General features: G+C 44.4%; 1 protein-coding gene across 5 annotated transcripts in view; it reads right to left on the bottom strand.

Moving 5' to 3' along the window:
* dysf (dysferlin, limb girdle muscular dystrophy 2B (autosomal recessive)) overlaps window positions 1–12486 on the bottom strand; it is a 73764-nt gene that overhangs the window by 43130 nt on the left and 18148 nt on the right. For all 5 annotated transcript variants that reach the window (XM_076724723.1, XM_076724725.1, XM_076724721.1 and 2 more), the window contains 19 exons: window positions 12198–12322; window positions 11901–12007; window positions 11607–11802; window positions 11364–11510; window positions 11132–11263; window positions 10820–10986; window positions 10490–10604; window positions 10302–10407; window positions 10045–10187; window positions 9594–9767; window positions 9054–9138; window positions 8824–8901; window positions 5592–5773; window positions 5295–5435; window positions 5086–5115; window positions 4933–4968; window positions 4577–4618; window positions 3938–4039; window positions 3275–3436 (listed from right to left, as the gene is read on the bottom strand). In XM_076724723.1, the coding sequence (XP_076580838.1) occupies window positions 3275–3436; window positions 3938–4039; window positions 4577–4618; window positions 4933–4968; window positions 5086–5115; window positions 5295–5435; window positions 5592–5773; window positions 8824–8901; window positions 9054–9138; window positions 9594–9767; window positions 10045–10187; window positions 10302–10407; window positions 10490–10604; window positions 10820–10986; window positions 11132–11263; window positions 11364–11510; window positions 11607–11802; window positions 11901–12007; window positions 12198–12322 (2270 nt within the window). The remainder of the gene's footprint in view (window positions 1–3274; window positions 3437–3937; window positions 4040–4576; window positions 4619–4932; window positions 4969–5085; window positions 5116–5294; window positions 5436–5591; window positions 5774–8823; window positions 8902–9053; window positions 9139–9593; window positions 9768–10044; window positions 10188–10301; window positions 10408–10489; window positions 10605–10819; window positions 10987–11131; window positions 11264–11363; window positions 11511–11606; window positions 11803–11900; window positions 12008–12197; window positions 12323–12486) is intronic.

Raw genomic sequence — 12486 nt, 5'->3', positions numbered from 1 at the left:
TACAGGGGTTCACTCGTCTGCTGGAGTCAAATTCAAAGCTGATTCTAGACAAGCAGCCTAAATATTCACCATCTCAAGCCTTTACAGCAGCTACATTCAAACATTCATCCCTATAATACTCTCATTTAGGCAGGCCGGCTCAAGAAACATGACTTGGTAACTGTAATCCATGTGACCTCTGCAGCTTTGAAAAGGCTTAAGTGGGGCTGATGATGCTAAACTCACACAATAAAGGGAGAGAGCTAACATTAGGTGGTTAGGCTCTTCAAAGAGTTGTATTTAAGGAAACTATGCACATGACATTTTCTTATGCCCCCGTGCCATACGAAAACACTTACGCAGTCAACTTAAGACCTTAATATTGTTAACATTAAATGCTTGGACTGAGTTCAGGGGCTGAATTTAGGGGAAAAATATGTGCATATTTCCACAGTCCGGTGGAGGCTGTCACACTATTGCGGCGGTCAACACAGGACCTTAATCTTGTTAACATTAAACTGCCGGAGCCAAAGTTAGGATATGCATTTGAGGGAAAAATATGTGAATATTTCCATGCTCCAGTTAAAGCTGTCATAATAAAACACTGAGGTGATCAACTTCAGGCCTTAATATTGTTAACATTAAACCCTGAGCCCGCTTCTGCTAGGAAAAACGTGCATAATATTTCCATATTTCAGTTTAGGTTTTCATAAGAAAACACTTAGGTGGAATGTAATGGCAGCGATGTAAACTCAGTGGAAACATGTTGGTGGAGGGCAGTTTTACATTTGAAGAATAAATAATGACTGGTGAGGCTCCTGCTTTCAATATTGCGGTTTTGTGCTGATTAAAATAAACGACTGACTCAAAGAAATGTCCGCTCACAGTGTGACAATCACGATAAGTTAGTTAGGAACGTGCCTGTAGTTTAGCCCGTGAAAACCTGTTTTATGACCATGAAAATAAAGGTTACACGGTGAATAATCAGCCAAAGATTAACCAGGAACAGAAGCTTTAACAACAATAACATTTCTAGAGAACCAGGAAGGCGTCAATGGGAAAATTTTACACCTTTTTCCCTGAAACGGGGCAAAATTAGCAAAGTATATGAAGCTGTAGTTACAAGTTACTTGTCACAATAATATTTTACTAAAAAAAACATGCAATAAGCTCATAAAACACGACGGATTATCAAAGTTTAAACAAGCGGTTCTCAACCTTTTTGACTTACTGATGAAGTTGTTGATGTCTATGTATTCATTTAAATTACTAATTGAGACCCGAAAGGGAAAAAATATTATAAAAAAGGTTTTCTTTCATTGGCCATTAATCATCGAATGACCCCTAAAATGTATCTTTTGACCATTTGGAATGACCCAACCCCTAGTTTGGGGACCACTGGACCAAACCAGCTAAATGTACATGAAGTGGACAAAAGTAGCTGCACGTAGAGCAACTGCGACGCAACAAAACTACTTAATAATATATAATAATACATCAGTCACAGAGTATTTTACAGTACTTTGCTGCCAATATGAAATTGAGGGAATTCAGTAAGATTATTGAACATGTAAACTGGTCATTTAAGGAGCCAAATGATGATTTTGATGAAGGAGAATTTCCACAAAGTGTCCGACTTGTTGATCAGCACCAATAAGCGATGAGTGCGGCCGAACGCTGACTCTCAAAATTCCCATTCCAACAGTAAAATAATGATTCTGGGATGTATTTCAGCATCAAAGATATCTCTGACCGCAAAATAACTAACCACTTCAGAGGAAAACCACGTCTCCATTCATTTATTTGCTTTACCAATAAGGCAAATAAACCCTGTTACTGCATAAAGGCAACAGAAGAAAACAGCTTTTCTGACAGAATCATTTATATTTCTAAGTTTGCACGAGCAAGCTTTGACCATTCATCTTTCCTGACAGAAGCGCCACAGATCGAGCTCTCTGTGCCAGAGCGTGGCTCATATCGGCTTCCTGAACGGGGAATTTCAAGACTATTCAACACTGTTCAAGCTTCTCCCACACAGCTCCTCCTGGGTGATCCGCAGTCATCATAAGAGGTGTCTAAAACCCCCCGATTCAGTTAAACAGCGTTGGAAAAACAGCTCTGTTTTTCCAGTAACTTAGCACAGGACACATGAACTCTGCTCTAATTGTTTGAGGTGAAATTTCAGGTCAGTTGGAAAATAAAAAATTGCATTCACTGATTTTTTTTTTTTCTTTTTGGCCACAAATTTTTGATTGATATGGAAAACTTGTTCGCAAACAGCTCCATATTTACACATCCAGCAGGCATGCAGCGATTTGGAGTCGTGTTTCTTTATCTTTCAAAGGTGCTGCTGGTATGGATGCTGATGAGCAACCAGCTAATGGTGAATATCTATACCTTAATATAAAGTTTCACTAAAATACTGACAGAGAGCCACTTTAAATAAAAGTTTAAGGTACAGTCAAATTTGCCTTCAGCTGTTCTGCCATATATGATGTCACAGGTCTGACACAGTTAATGAATACTGCCGGCTTCACCCTTAAATGTCGAGAATAATGACTTAATTCTCAAAATTCACTAACAGTTTGTAAAGGTCGACCATGACAAACAGCCTTCAACAAAGGTGAACTTCGATACGGGAGCCTCACACCAAATCAGGAGACACTTTCTAAAGTTTGTCAGTCACATGGACTTCAAATTAAGTGCAAACGTGACCTTAAAAATCCCAGTTTCTTGTGTTCTGTGTGACCTGTCGGTCCAAATAAAACCCCTCCACCTGTTTCCCAGGTACAATATTAGAGCTAGACGACTTTCTGGGCTGCTGAATCACACATGAGCGCTGAAATCTAAAGAAAATTATACTGCATACACGTACATTCAGTCAGATTTACGACCTCATTCTACAGTGGAATCCAGTTTAAAAGCGCCTCGTCAGCAGTCACATCAGTGATGAAGACCTCCACCCTTCATTTACCAAACATTAGTCTCTTTACAACTGCAGAAATGTTCCTTTTTGCTGGAAACAGCTCTGCAACCGAGCTGGAAGCATCTACAACTGCAGCATCTGCGGACGGCCAACGTCCACACTCAGAACTGCTGCTTTCGGGCCAACAGAAGAGTTCTAGTTTTTATGGAAGAGGAGAAGGAACAGTAGAGTCCATTGTTGTGGCTTCGCTGATGAAGATAAATGAGTGGCCCAAACCACATCACAGCAGAGCTCTCATTAGCCATGAAAGCCGTGAGCCTCTGTGCTGATTACATCTGCGTGATGCCAGTGTGTGTTCTGTGTTCTCACCACATCAAGAATCAGCTTATTGATGTCAAAGTTGGGGTTCTTCTTCACGCTGCGGATGACGCAGCTCTGGACCATGGCGCCTCCGCACTCCACCTGCAGGCTCGGAGAGGTAACGCTGGCCAGCTGGAAACTTTTCAGGTTACGAACACCCCACGCTAAGATCTGACAGAAGGGAGGGAAGACAGATATTCATCCTATTAAGTATTAAAGAATCAGGTGTTCATTTTTTCAATCATCAGCTCATCATTTAATCTATGAAAAATAATGAAAAACGCTGATCACAGTCACCTAAAGCCCAGTGTTTGTATTAAAAATGGTTTGACCAAAAGTCCAAACGTCACAGATATTCAAGTGAGAACAAAGCCAACCAGAGAAAAGCAGTAAATACGTTTTAAGTAAATGTTTTCCTGCATTTTTAACTTATTTTACATGAAAGACAATTCAATATCTTTGGGTTCTGGACTGATCGTTAGACAAAATAGGACATGTTGAAATGCCACGTTGAGTTTTGGGAAACTGTAACGGACATTTGGAGTTTTGCAACCAAAAACAGGATGCAGAGTCTTCCTTTAAACGGAGAAGCTTGCAAGAAAATGCTGCTACCCGAAGGAAGTTTGTTGAGTGAAACACACATCGATAGTTGTTGTAGATCTTAGGAAATACCTCGATGGCAGCTCTCTGCAGAACAGGTTTGATTCCCTGAGGAACCACGAAGACGTTGGGTTCTCTCTGAGGGGGCGGGTGTGGAAGGTCCGACTCCTCGGGCTGCCAATAGGAACGCAGAAGAGTCGTGAATCAGCAATCATAAACGGCTGTTTAATGACTTGATGTTTAGTGTTAACATGTCAGATGGGTTTGTTAAAGTAACACAGATGTAACATTCAGGTCCAGACTAATGCAGGACAAAACCAGTCTGTTACTGGTAACATAAGGACAGACAGGCTGGAGAGGACATGCTTCATTTGTCATGGTCACGCTATGTTTTCTCCTGATAATCATCAAAAACAAAATAATTATAAAGAACTAACATTTGATCTTTAAACAGCTTCTTACAGTAGAACAAAACATAAGCCATAAACTTTTGTGTGTAAAGGACACAAATATCCACATTAAAAGAACAAGATACAGAAGAGGAAACTAAACGTTGTTAGTGGACGTTTGGATTGTGTGAGTATGAAAAATGAAAACAAAGGACACCAGTAGGAGACACGCATGCAGGCCTGTAACATGCATGAATCATGAAGGATGAGCATGTTTTGTATTTATATCTCATTCGTGTTCATGCCGGTGTGCACGTTGTACCCATTGCTGCAGGTTTTCAGCAAGGAATCCTGGAAACATCAACTGAGGGAGCAGCATCGAAGAAGAAGACGAGAAAAGATAAAGAGCCGTGAAATAAGAGAGAGGAAGAGGAGGTGTCACATTTCAGCAACAGGTGGGACATCAGCTGGGACATTAAGGACTTCAAACTTCATCAGAAGTTCCTTAACTGTACCGAGATGCTTGTTACAACCACAGATGTATTGCACAGCATTTGTTGCATATGAATCACATCAGAGAAAATTCATATCAACCTTTTTTCAAAAAGAAACTCCAGATGGGATAAAATGGACAAACCTTCTCACTCTTATTACCGTAACAGTCTTATTACGTTTTACCTCGTCTAGAACGTGGGTGGAGGTCATGATGTCTCCCTGTGGGTGAGACAAGAATAGACGACTTTGATTTTAAAGGATGAAAATGCACGAAAAAGGGAAATGAGGAGCGATTGATCCAAGAAGAGGACACTGAAAAGAAAATGCTAAACTGACCTCTTGACCTGGAATATGGTGAACTGCTGGCTGTAGACACAGAATGAGGAGATCATTTCATTGTAATAAGATCATTTAAATTGGTATAAATCAATACTTTATGTTACTGAATTGAGGTCCATGTTTCATTTGATTCCCAGGAGGACAAAAATGGAGGAATACAAGCAGAGGATTAATAAAGTAGTGAAGATGGAAGGTTGACCTCTGACCTTTTCTCTGCGTATGAGCTCGAAGGCAGCCAGCAGCTCGCCGGCGCTCTTGTCCCCTTTGCGAATGGGGAACCAGGCCAGACGGGGGGAGGCAGTCAGGGAGGGCTGGCACACGCAGCGGCCCATGAACTCATCTGCACCCTGAACATTTCAAACACACATATTCAGTGTTTACACACAGGAAAAAGAGCATTTTACAGCTCCAGCGTCTGGCATGAAAGTTAGAAGCTTCAGTCCAACCTCAGCCGGGACGAAATGTAAAATACGTCGGGTAAAAACACATTAACAAACGCTCACGTATGTGTCCGAATCGTAAATCTCCACCACGATGTTGGGTGGAGTGGCCATCGTGACCTCAGGGTCGCCGAAAATCTCCACCTCGTAGAAGATGAGTGTCTGGTCCCAGGTGGGATTGAGGGTGTTTCGCACCGTCACTGTTTTCTGGGACTGATGGAGGAAGGACACGATGGCGTAGGGGTCTGGGGACAGAAAACAACTAAATGTAACATGAATAAATCTTTTTCTGACAGACTCACTGCTAGCATGACTAAAAAAGTTTGATAACACATTTGAAATGACTGTCAACATGTAGCCTTTAGCGGTTAGCATGACGGTGAGATAACCGCCACGAACGCAGCACAAGGAGCAGAACGCCCTCCCCAGAAACAAAGACCGTCGCACCCAGGCTGTGATTGACAGATGAGCTCTGAGAGGCGCTCTGCAGAGACGCCACAGAAATAAGCGAAGGACGCCAAAAGACGTCAAGAAAATAAAAGCAGAAAATTGCTAACAAGCAGTCCGGCGCTGAGGTTTGTTTGTGTTTTATAATCGGCTCCAGTTTGTCGCCCCAGCAGAGAACAGATCTGAACTGACTGCGATGCCACGATGCTGCTGTGTGTGACCTTACAGTGCAGTATACAGCATGTGTAGACCTGTATTACTGACGGTGTGGGGACATAAATGTGTTTACTCAATGTGGGGACTTCTGGTAGGTTTAGGTTGAGGTTCGACTAAGTCTCCAGAAACTGAACATAAGTCTTCATAATGTCCCCAAAAGTGTTGGAGACACGCGTGTGTGTGTTCTTATATTTCTATCTTTGTGGGGACAAAGGTGAGTGACAGTGAGGACACGTCAGGGAAAAAGTCCCATCATCGTTAGTTTTTTTTAGTGTAAAATCTTAATTTGAAAAGCCACTAGTAACTACAGCCCGCCAAAGAAATGTCGTGCAGTAAGAAGTCAAATATTTCTCTGTGAAATATACAAGTATAAAGTATCATAAAAGAGAGTACATCAAAGTAGTACTGAGTAAATGTACTTTCTACCGATGCAAACTAAAGGTGTGAAATCACCTTTCACACAAGAAATACCTGAGTAAATACAGTTTAATTTCAAGTGAAAATACTCAATAGCAATAAAACAAAGTAAAGAAATAAACTGGCTCTGAAGTGACTCCAGGTCAGATTTTTTTTGTGCTCATGAGCCTCAGTTTAAGCTGCTGCCTCAGATTCAGAGGAGAAGATGAGGGTATAGATGAAGCTGGGGAATTGATTCTTTAGGAGGGTCCTCACAAGCATAGCACAAGCTTATGTACGTGTGTGTGTGTGTGTGTGCCTGTCTGTCCAAACTATCCCGGCGTCCCACACGGTGACATCAGCAGCTCGGGAATGCCGAGCTCGAGACGGAGGGCTGGGAACACCGCTCGGAGGAGTTTGTTATTCCAGGTCACAACCACTCGACTCCATGTTAACACACACACACACACACACACACACACACACACAAAACTTAGAATGTGGACACATGGACAGAAACGCATATATATGTACAGTCATGCACGCACGCACACACACACGCACACACACACACACACACACACTATGAGTAGTTTGTTATTTCAGGCCGGGTAAAGAGTCTCTATGGAGCCGTTAGAATTAGAGTAAACAGAAGCTAAGTTGCATTTTCCCACCAGCCCTCAATTAACCTTGGACATCCACACACACACACACACACACACACACACATACACACACACACACACACTTCAGAGACACACCACCCATGGTGACCCGTTCAATTACCGTCCACTCCCAACAGCCCGTGAGCTCACATAAACAGCAATACAAACAGCCCAGGGGGGTTATGTAAGTGTGTGTGTGTGTGTGTGTGTGTGTGTGTGTGTGGAGGGGAAGCAGCAGTAGCAGGGACCTCAGTGGGAGCCACAGGGGTACATAAACACAATGAAGACAGGGGAGAGAGAGGTAAAGAGAGGGAGGGGAAAGACAGAGAGAGATGAGGGGAAAGGCAGGGTGAGGCACAGGGAGATGGAAGGGGGGAGAGAGAGAAAAGGATAGAGAGAGGATGGGAGGAAGCAAAGAAAGAAAGAAGGAAAGAAAGAACAAAAAGGAAGAACAAACAGAAATAAGGAGTTTCAAAAACAAAGAAACAAAGATGGAAACAGACAGAAATAAAGGATCACAGAGAGGTAGAGATGAAGAGATTGAGAGGACGAGAGAAAGAAAAAAGAAAGATGTAAAGATACACAGAGATAAAAGAGACCTACTAACAAAGACAGACTGGGACAAAGAAAAAAACAAGCAAAGAAGACACAAACGAGCAGCAGAAGAAGAAGCTCCAGTTAGCTCGCTAGTTAGCCCTGCGATTTTAGCACAGCTAGCTTCAACGCTGACACTGATGAGAACGAGATTTAGGAAAGGACGGACCAACAGGAGGACGGAGACAGACTGAAAAAAGTCAGAGAAACAAAGAGCTCAGTCTTTGATAAATGACTCGGGCTTTAATCATGGCCACCCAGATGCCATTTAACACCAGATTAACACACGACTGAAGGCCATCCATCAACTCTACTCATCCATTACAGCCGGTGTGTGTCTGCTTCCCTTTAAGCAGCCTCCCTCCATCATCTATCATTTCTCTCCTCCTCCGTCTATTCATCCCTCTGTTTTTCAAAGCCTCGTCTCTGTTTTTACATGTGAGGCTGCGGTGGGTTTCTGATTAACGCTCACGGTAGCCGCAGTTTCCATGACCTTCTTCAAATAAAAGAAAAACATGTCTCCCTTTTCTGTCCTCCCTCTCTGTGTCACTCTTTCTTTTTCCCTCCATCTTTCAGTGCAGTCACACCAAAAACTCTTCATAAAAGCAGAATAACGCTGCTGGTTATTAAAGCTCACGTCCTTATTTTTGCTGTCCAGATGTTCTGTGTACCTCCACGTGTTTAAAGCTAAATTTCAACCCCTGACATCTTCATACTCTGCAACATATAACACATATATCATATCTGAATCTCATATAAATTATCCCAATTATTGCAATTCTATTGTGTTGTATAAGAGCATTAGTTTAGTTTTATCATATTATTATAATTGCTATAATTCTCATGTTATGAGAATGCTGAGTTCAATTTTCACAAACTAAACTTTTCAGCCACCAGATGGCGCAAGTCATCGGCGTCATTCTTCATCTATGACAGACGCTTGGTGAGAAACATGGCGAAGATTTGAGAGAATTCACCTGAGAAGCTGTCTTTGTCCATGGCCAGCAGGTCTCTGGCTTGGTACAGGTAACAGCGCAGGTGGTAGCGGGCGCCACCTAGATGAACACACACACACACACACACACCATTGAATTGATAAAAAAGGGAAGGATTGAAGAAGGAGGAAGACTATGAGAGAATAAAAAGAAAAAAAGAACAAAAAAAAGAAAAGAGGAAGAAAAAAAAAAAGCATGTTGTGCTGTCTTACGGTCAAAGAAACAGGAAATGGTCGGTCTGTTGACTCCGAACGTTGTCGTGACCGACTTGTCATCGTTCTTGTCCTCGATACTGCTCTGTGGGAGGAGGAGGAGGAGGCCAAAGGAAAGGAAGATGAAGATCACATTCAGAAAGAAAAGAACAGGCAACACTGACCTGTAGAAATGCACTGACCTCCTGCATGGCCTTCAAAATAAAAGCATTAATATAAAGGTTCTGAGAAGTCTTAACATACATCACACAGCCAAAAGTATGTGGACGTGCATGCACATGAACTTTTGTTTACGTTTGTTCTTCTGTTCCTCACGATTTGGGCCTTTTAGGTCCAACGGATTTTAATATTACATGCAATTAAAAGAAGTGTGCTTTCTACTTTCTGTTTCCTGCTTCAGCGGTTTTCCCAGTTTGGTGCAGAAGAACTGGTTCTGTGTGAAATGTTGAGGTGTCCACATACTTTTGGCCATGTAGTGGATTTTAATGCCATTATAAAGCATTTTATTGTGACATAGTTTTTTTTATCTGATCCTCTCACCAGAGAGCACTCCAGGGCAAAGATGGCCGCCGGCCCCGTCTTCTCCAGCGGCTCCATGCGACACCTCCACCTGCGCCTCCTGAAGCTGTCCGTCTTCCTTGGCTTCAAGTGGAACCTCCAGCCGAACAGCGAGGCATACTCCCATCCCTCCCTCTCCGCCTCGTCAGGACGCTGCTGTGAACACACACACACACACACACACACACACACACACACACACACACACACACACACACACACTCTGAACCTCTGTGTGTTTCAGCTGCTCTCTGCTCATCTGTGTAACTAGGGCACCATCTAGTGGCTGAAACAGGAAACTTCAGCTGCTCTCATTACAGGATGACATGAGAGATGACAAGATTATTGATCCAGATGAATGGAACGGATCCATGAAGCTTTACAGGTGAGACGTTTTGGTCAGAAACGTCAGAGGTGGAAGGTCTCGGTCTACCTTTCGGAGAGCGTCCATCTTCTGCTGGTCTCGTCGTCTCATTCGTATCCATCGTCTCCTTCGGTTGGTGTGGTACATCTTCTCCGCTGGCACCCACGATTTGGGCCGGCGGTCTGGAGGGATGGTGATGCCGTACTCCCAGCCTGGACACACACACACACACACACACACACACACACACACACACACACACACAGAATGGGACGTATTAGTGTTGAATTAACCTTTTGTTGCTGCTGGTGTGTTTTTGTGCTGACCTTGATCGTCCACAGCCCTGTTGAGGTCTTCGCTCCACTCCACCTCCTCCCACACCCAACCTGGAGGACACTCCACCTCGTCCTTTGGCACCGCCTTCTCCCCGTTCTGACGCACACACACATTAGATTTAGCGAGATAAAAGGTGCAGAAACACACACACTCGTGCACAGCACGGACACACACGCACCACATCAGTGTAGCCCTCCGGCATGCCGATCCACTGCCCGCCCGGTAACCTCATCTGGTTTTCAAACACTTCCTCTGAGAAGGTCATGTGACCGGCGTCCACGTCAAAGAGCAGTCTGAGGGTTTATCGTCACACACACACACACACACACACACGCACACAGATATATTTACATATATTAAGCCCTGCAGGTTTCTGTAGTTTTGTTTCACCAGATGTTTCTTTCAAATAATGTCTGAGTGAGAATATAAAAGCATTTTTTGACCAAAAACACAGTCAGAAAAATGACAACAAAAAAAATCTCCAACTTCATCTCCTGTGCACACTCACGTCTTCTCGGGGCTGATGAACCAGTCTCCGGCCCAGGTCCAGCCAGGTGAGGGCTTGAAGCTGTCTTTGGGCAGTTTCACTCTCCCGGTGACGTCGCTGAACTTTGGGTACGTTAAGCCTGTAGTTCCCCAGCTGCCCACCAGGGCGAGTCGGGTCTGGTTCTCATACTGCAGGAGGAGAGATTTAAGTCATGGGATGATGCACAATGCCCCCCATGGAGCTGCTGTTAGCTTAATTAGCTAGCTACAGTACAGATGGTAAATCTGGGTGTATTGATCGGTCAACCCTGCCCCTCTTGTTGCAGCATCTTACCGTCTCAGCAAAGACCGACAGCTTCCCTTCAGCGTATTGGTTGAAGTGTTTGATGTCAGCAGCCAACCCGAACCAGACTTTGACCCTCAGCTGACCAGGAAGTTTGGCTTCTCCACCGCTGCCCTGCGGGTACTGCACAGCACACACGGCGGGAGGTAAAACTTCATTTCAGAACACAAAATGCATGTGTGTTTGTGCGTGTGTGTGCGTGTTTGTGTTTGTGTGTGTGCACCTTGAGGAAGACAGTCTGCAGCTGCCCGCAGTGTTTCCCACAGTGCTGCTGGGAGAAGATCACAGTGTGTGCTGGGATGCGATGGTACGCCACCCTGCGGTCGCCCTGCAGCATCCATATCACGATGTCTGGGAGACTGTTCTGAGGCTGGGCGAGAGACACAGAGCACACACACAGAAAAAGAGCGAGTGTAGCCTCGTTCTTCACTTCATTTCTGGGTCAGAACATAACGAACACACTCACCTCCTCGGCCAAGGCCCTGAGCCTGCTGGCCCAGTCCTCAGCCTGCTCCAGCACCGTGGACAGCTCGGTGGCGGGTCCGTGTTTGAGAGCGAGCGCCGCCGCCACAATCTGCTGCAGGTGGAGAACGCGAACGTGCCTCCGCGAGTGGTCCAGAGGCGTCGCGCACTGCCACTGGTCGAGAGAGGGCAGCTCCTCACTGGAGAAAGAGAGAGAGAGGGAAGCGTAGTGCTTGAGCAGATGCACTTAGTTACATTCCAGCACCGTTTAAAACACCTCGACAGCCTCAGCGTTCACCTGCAGTCTGTGATGACCTGATCCAGCAGCTCCACCACTCGCAGCTCCACCTCCTCCAGATCACTGCCTGCCTTCACCTCCAGCTGCACCCGCTGCAGGTTCTCCTCCTGAACACACATACACACACACACACACACGTTCAGATGGTAAACATTCAACTTAAGAGAGGAATGACTATTTTTTCACTTTCAAGGTCTAAAACTCGAATAGGTACCAACAAAGAAAGACATACATTAGCACGCGCACACACGCACACACACACACACACACACACACACACACAGATAGGACACCCACCAGTCTCTCGATGATAGTCAGCAGCATGTTGAGAGCTTCGATCCTCGGTTTGATTTCTTCCCACTCTGAAGACAGAACCACCACTGGCTTAATGTTTCCCCATGGGAGGTAGTAGTAGTGGCAGCCTGGAACGCACACACACACGCACACACGCACACACGCACACACACACGCATACATACACAATGATGCAATCATTATTATGAAAATCATTAAACCGCAGCTTGTAATCAGCAGCATTCTACAACCAAAACTCTTTGCAAATGGATAACTAACTTTTCATATTCTT

The sequence above is a fragment of the Chaetodon auriga genome, chromosome 24 (genome assembly GCF_051107435.1).
Source record: "Chaetodon auriga isolate fChaAug3 chromosome 24, fChaAug3.hap1, whole genome shotgun sequence".
In the NCBI taxonomy this organism is placed as follows: Eukaryota; Metazoa; Chordata; class Actinopteri; order Chaetodontiformes; family Chaetodontidae; genus Chaetodon; species Chaetodon auriga.
Note: the sequence above shows the minus strand (reverse complement) of the source record. Positions and strands in the feature narration are given on the sequence as shown.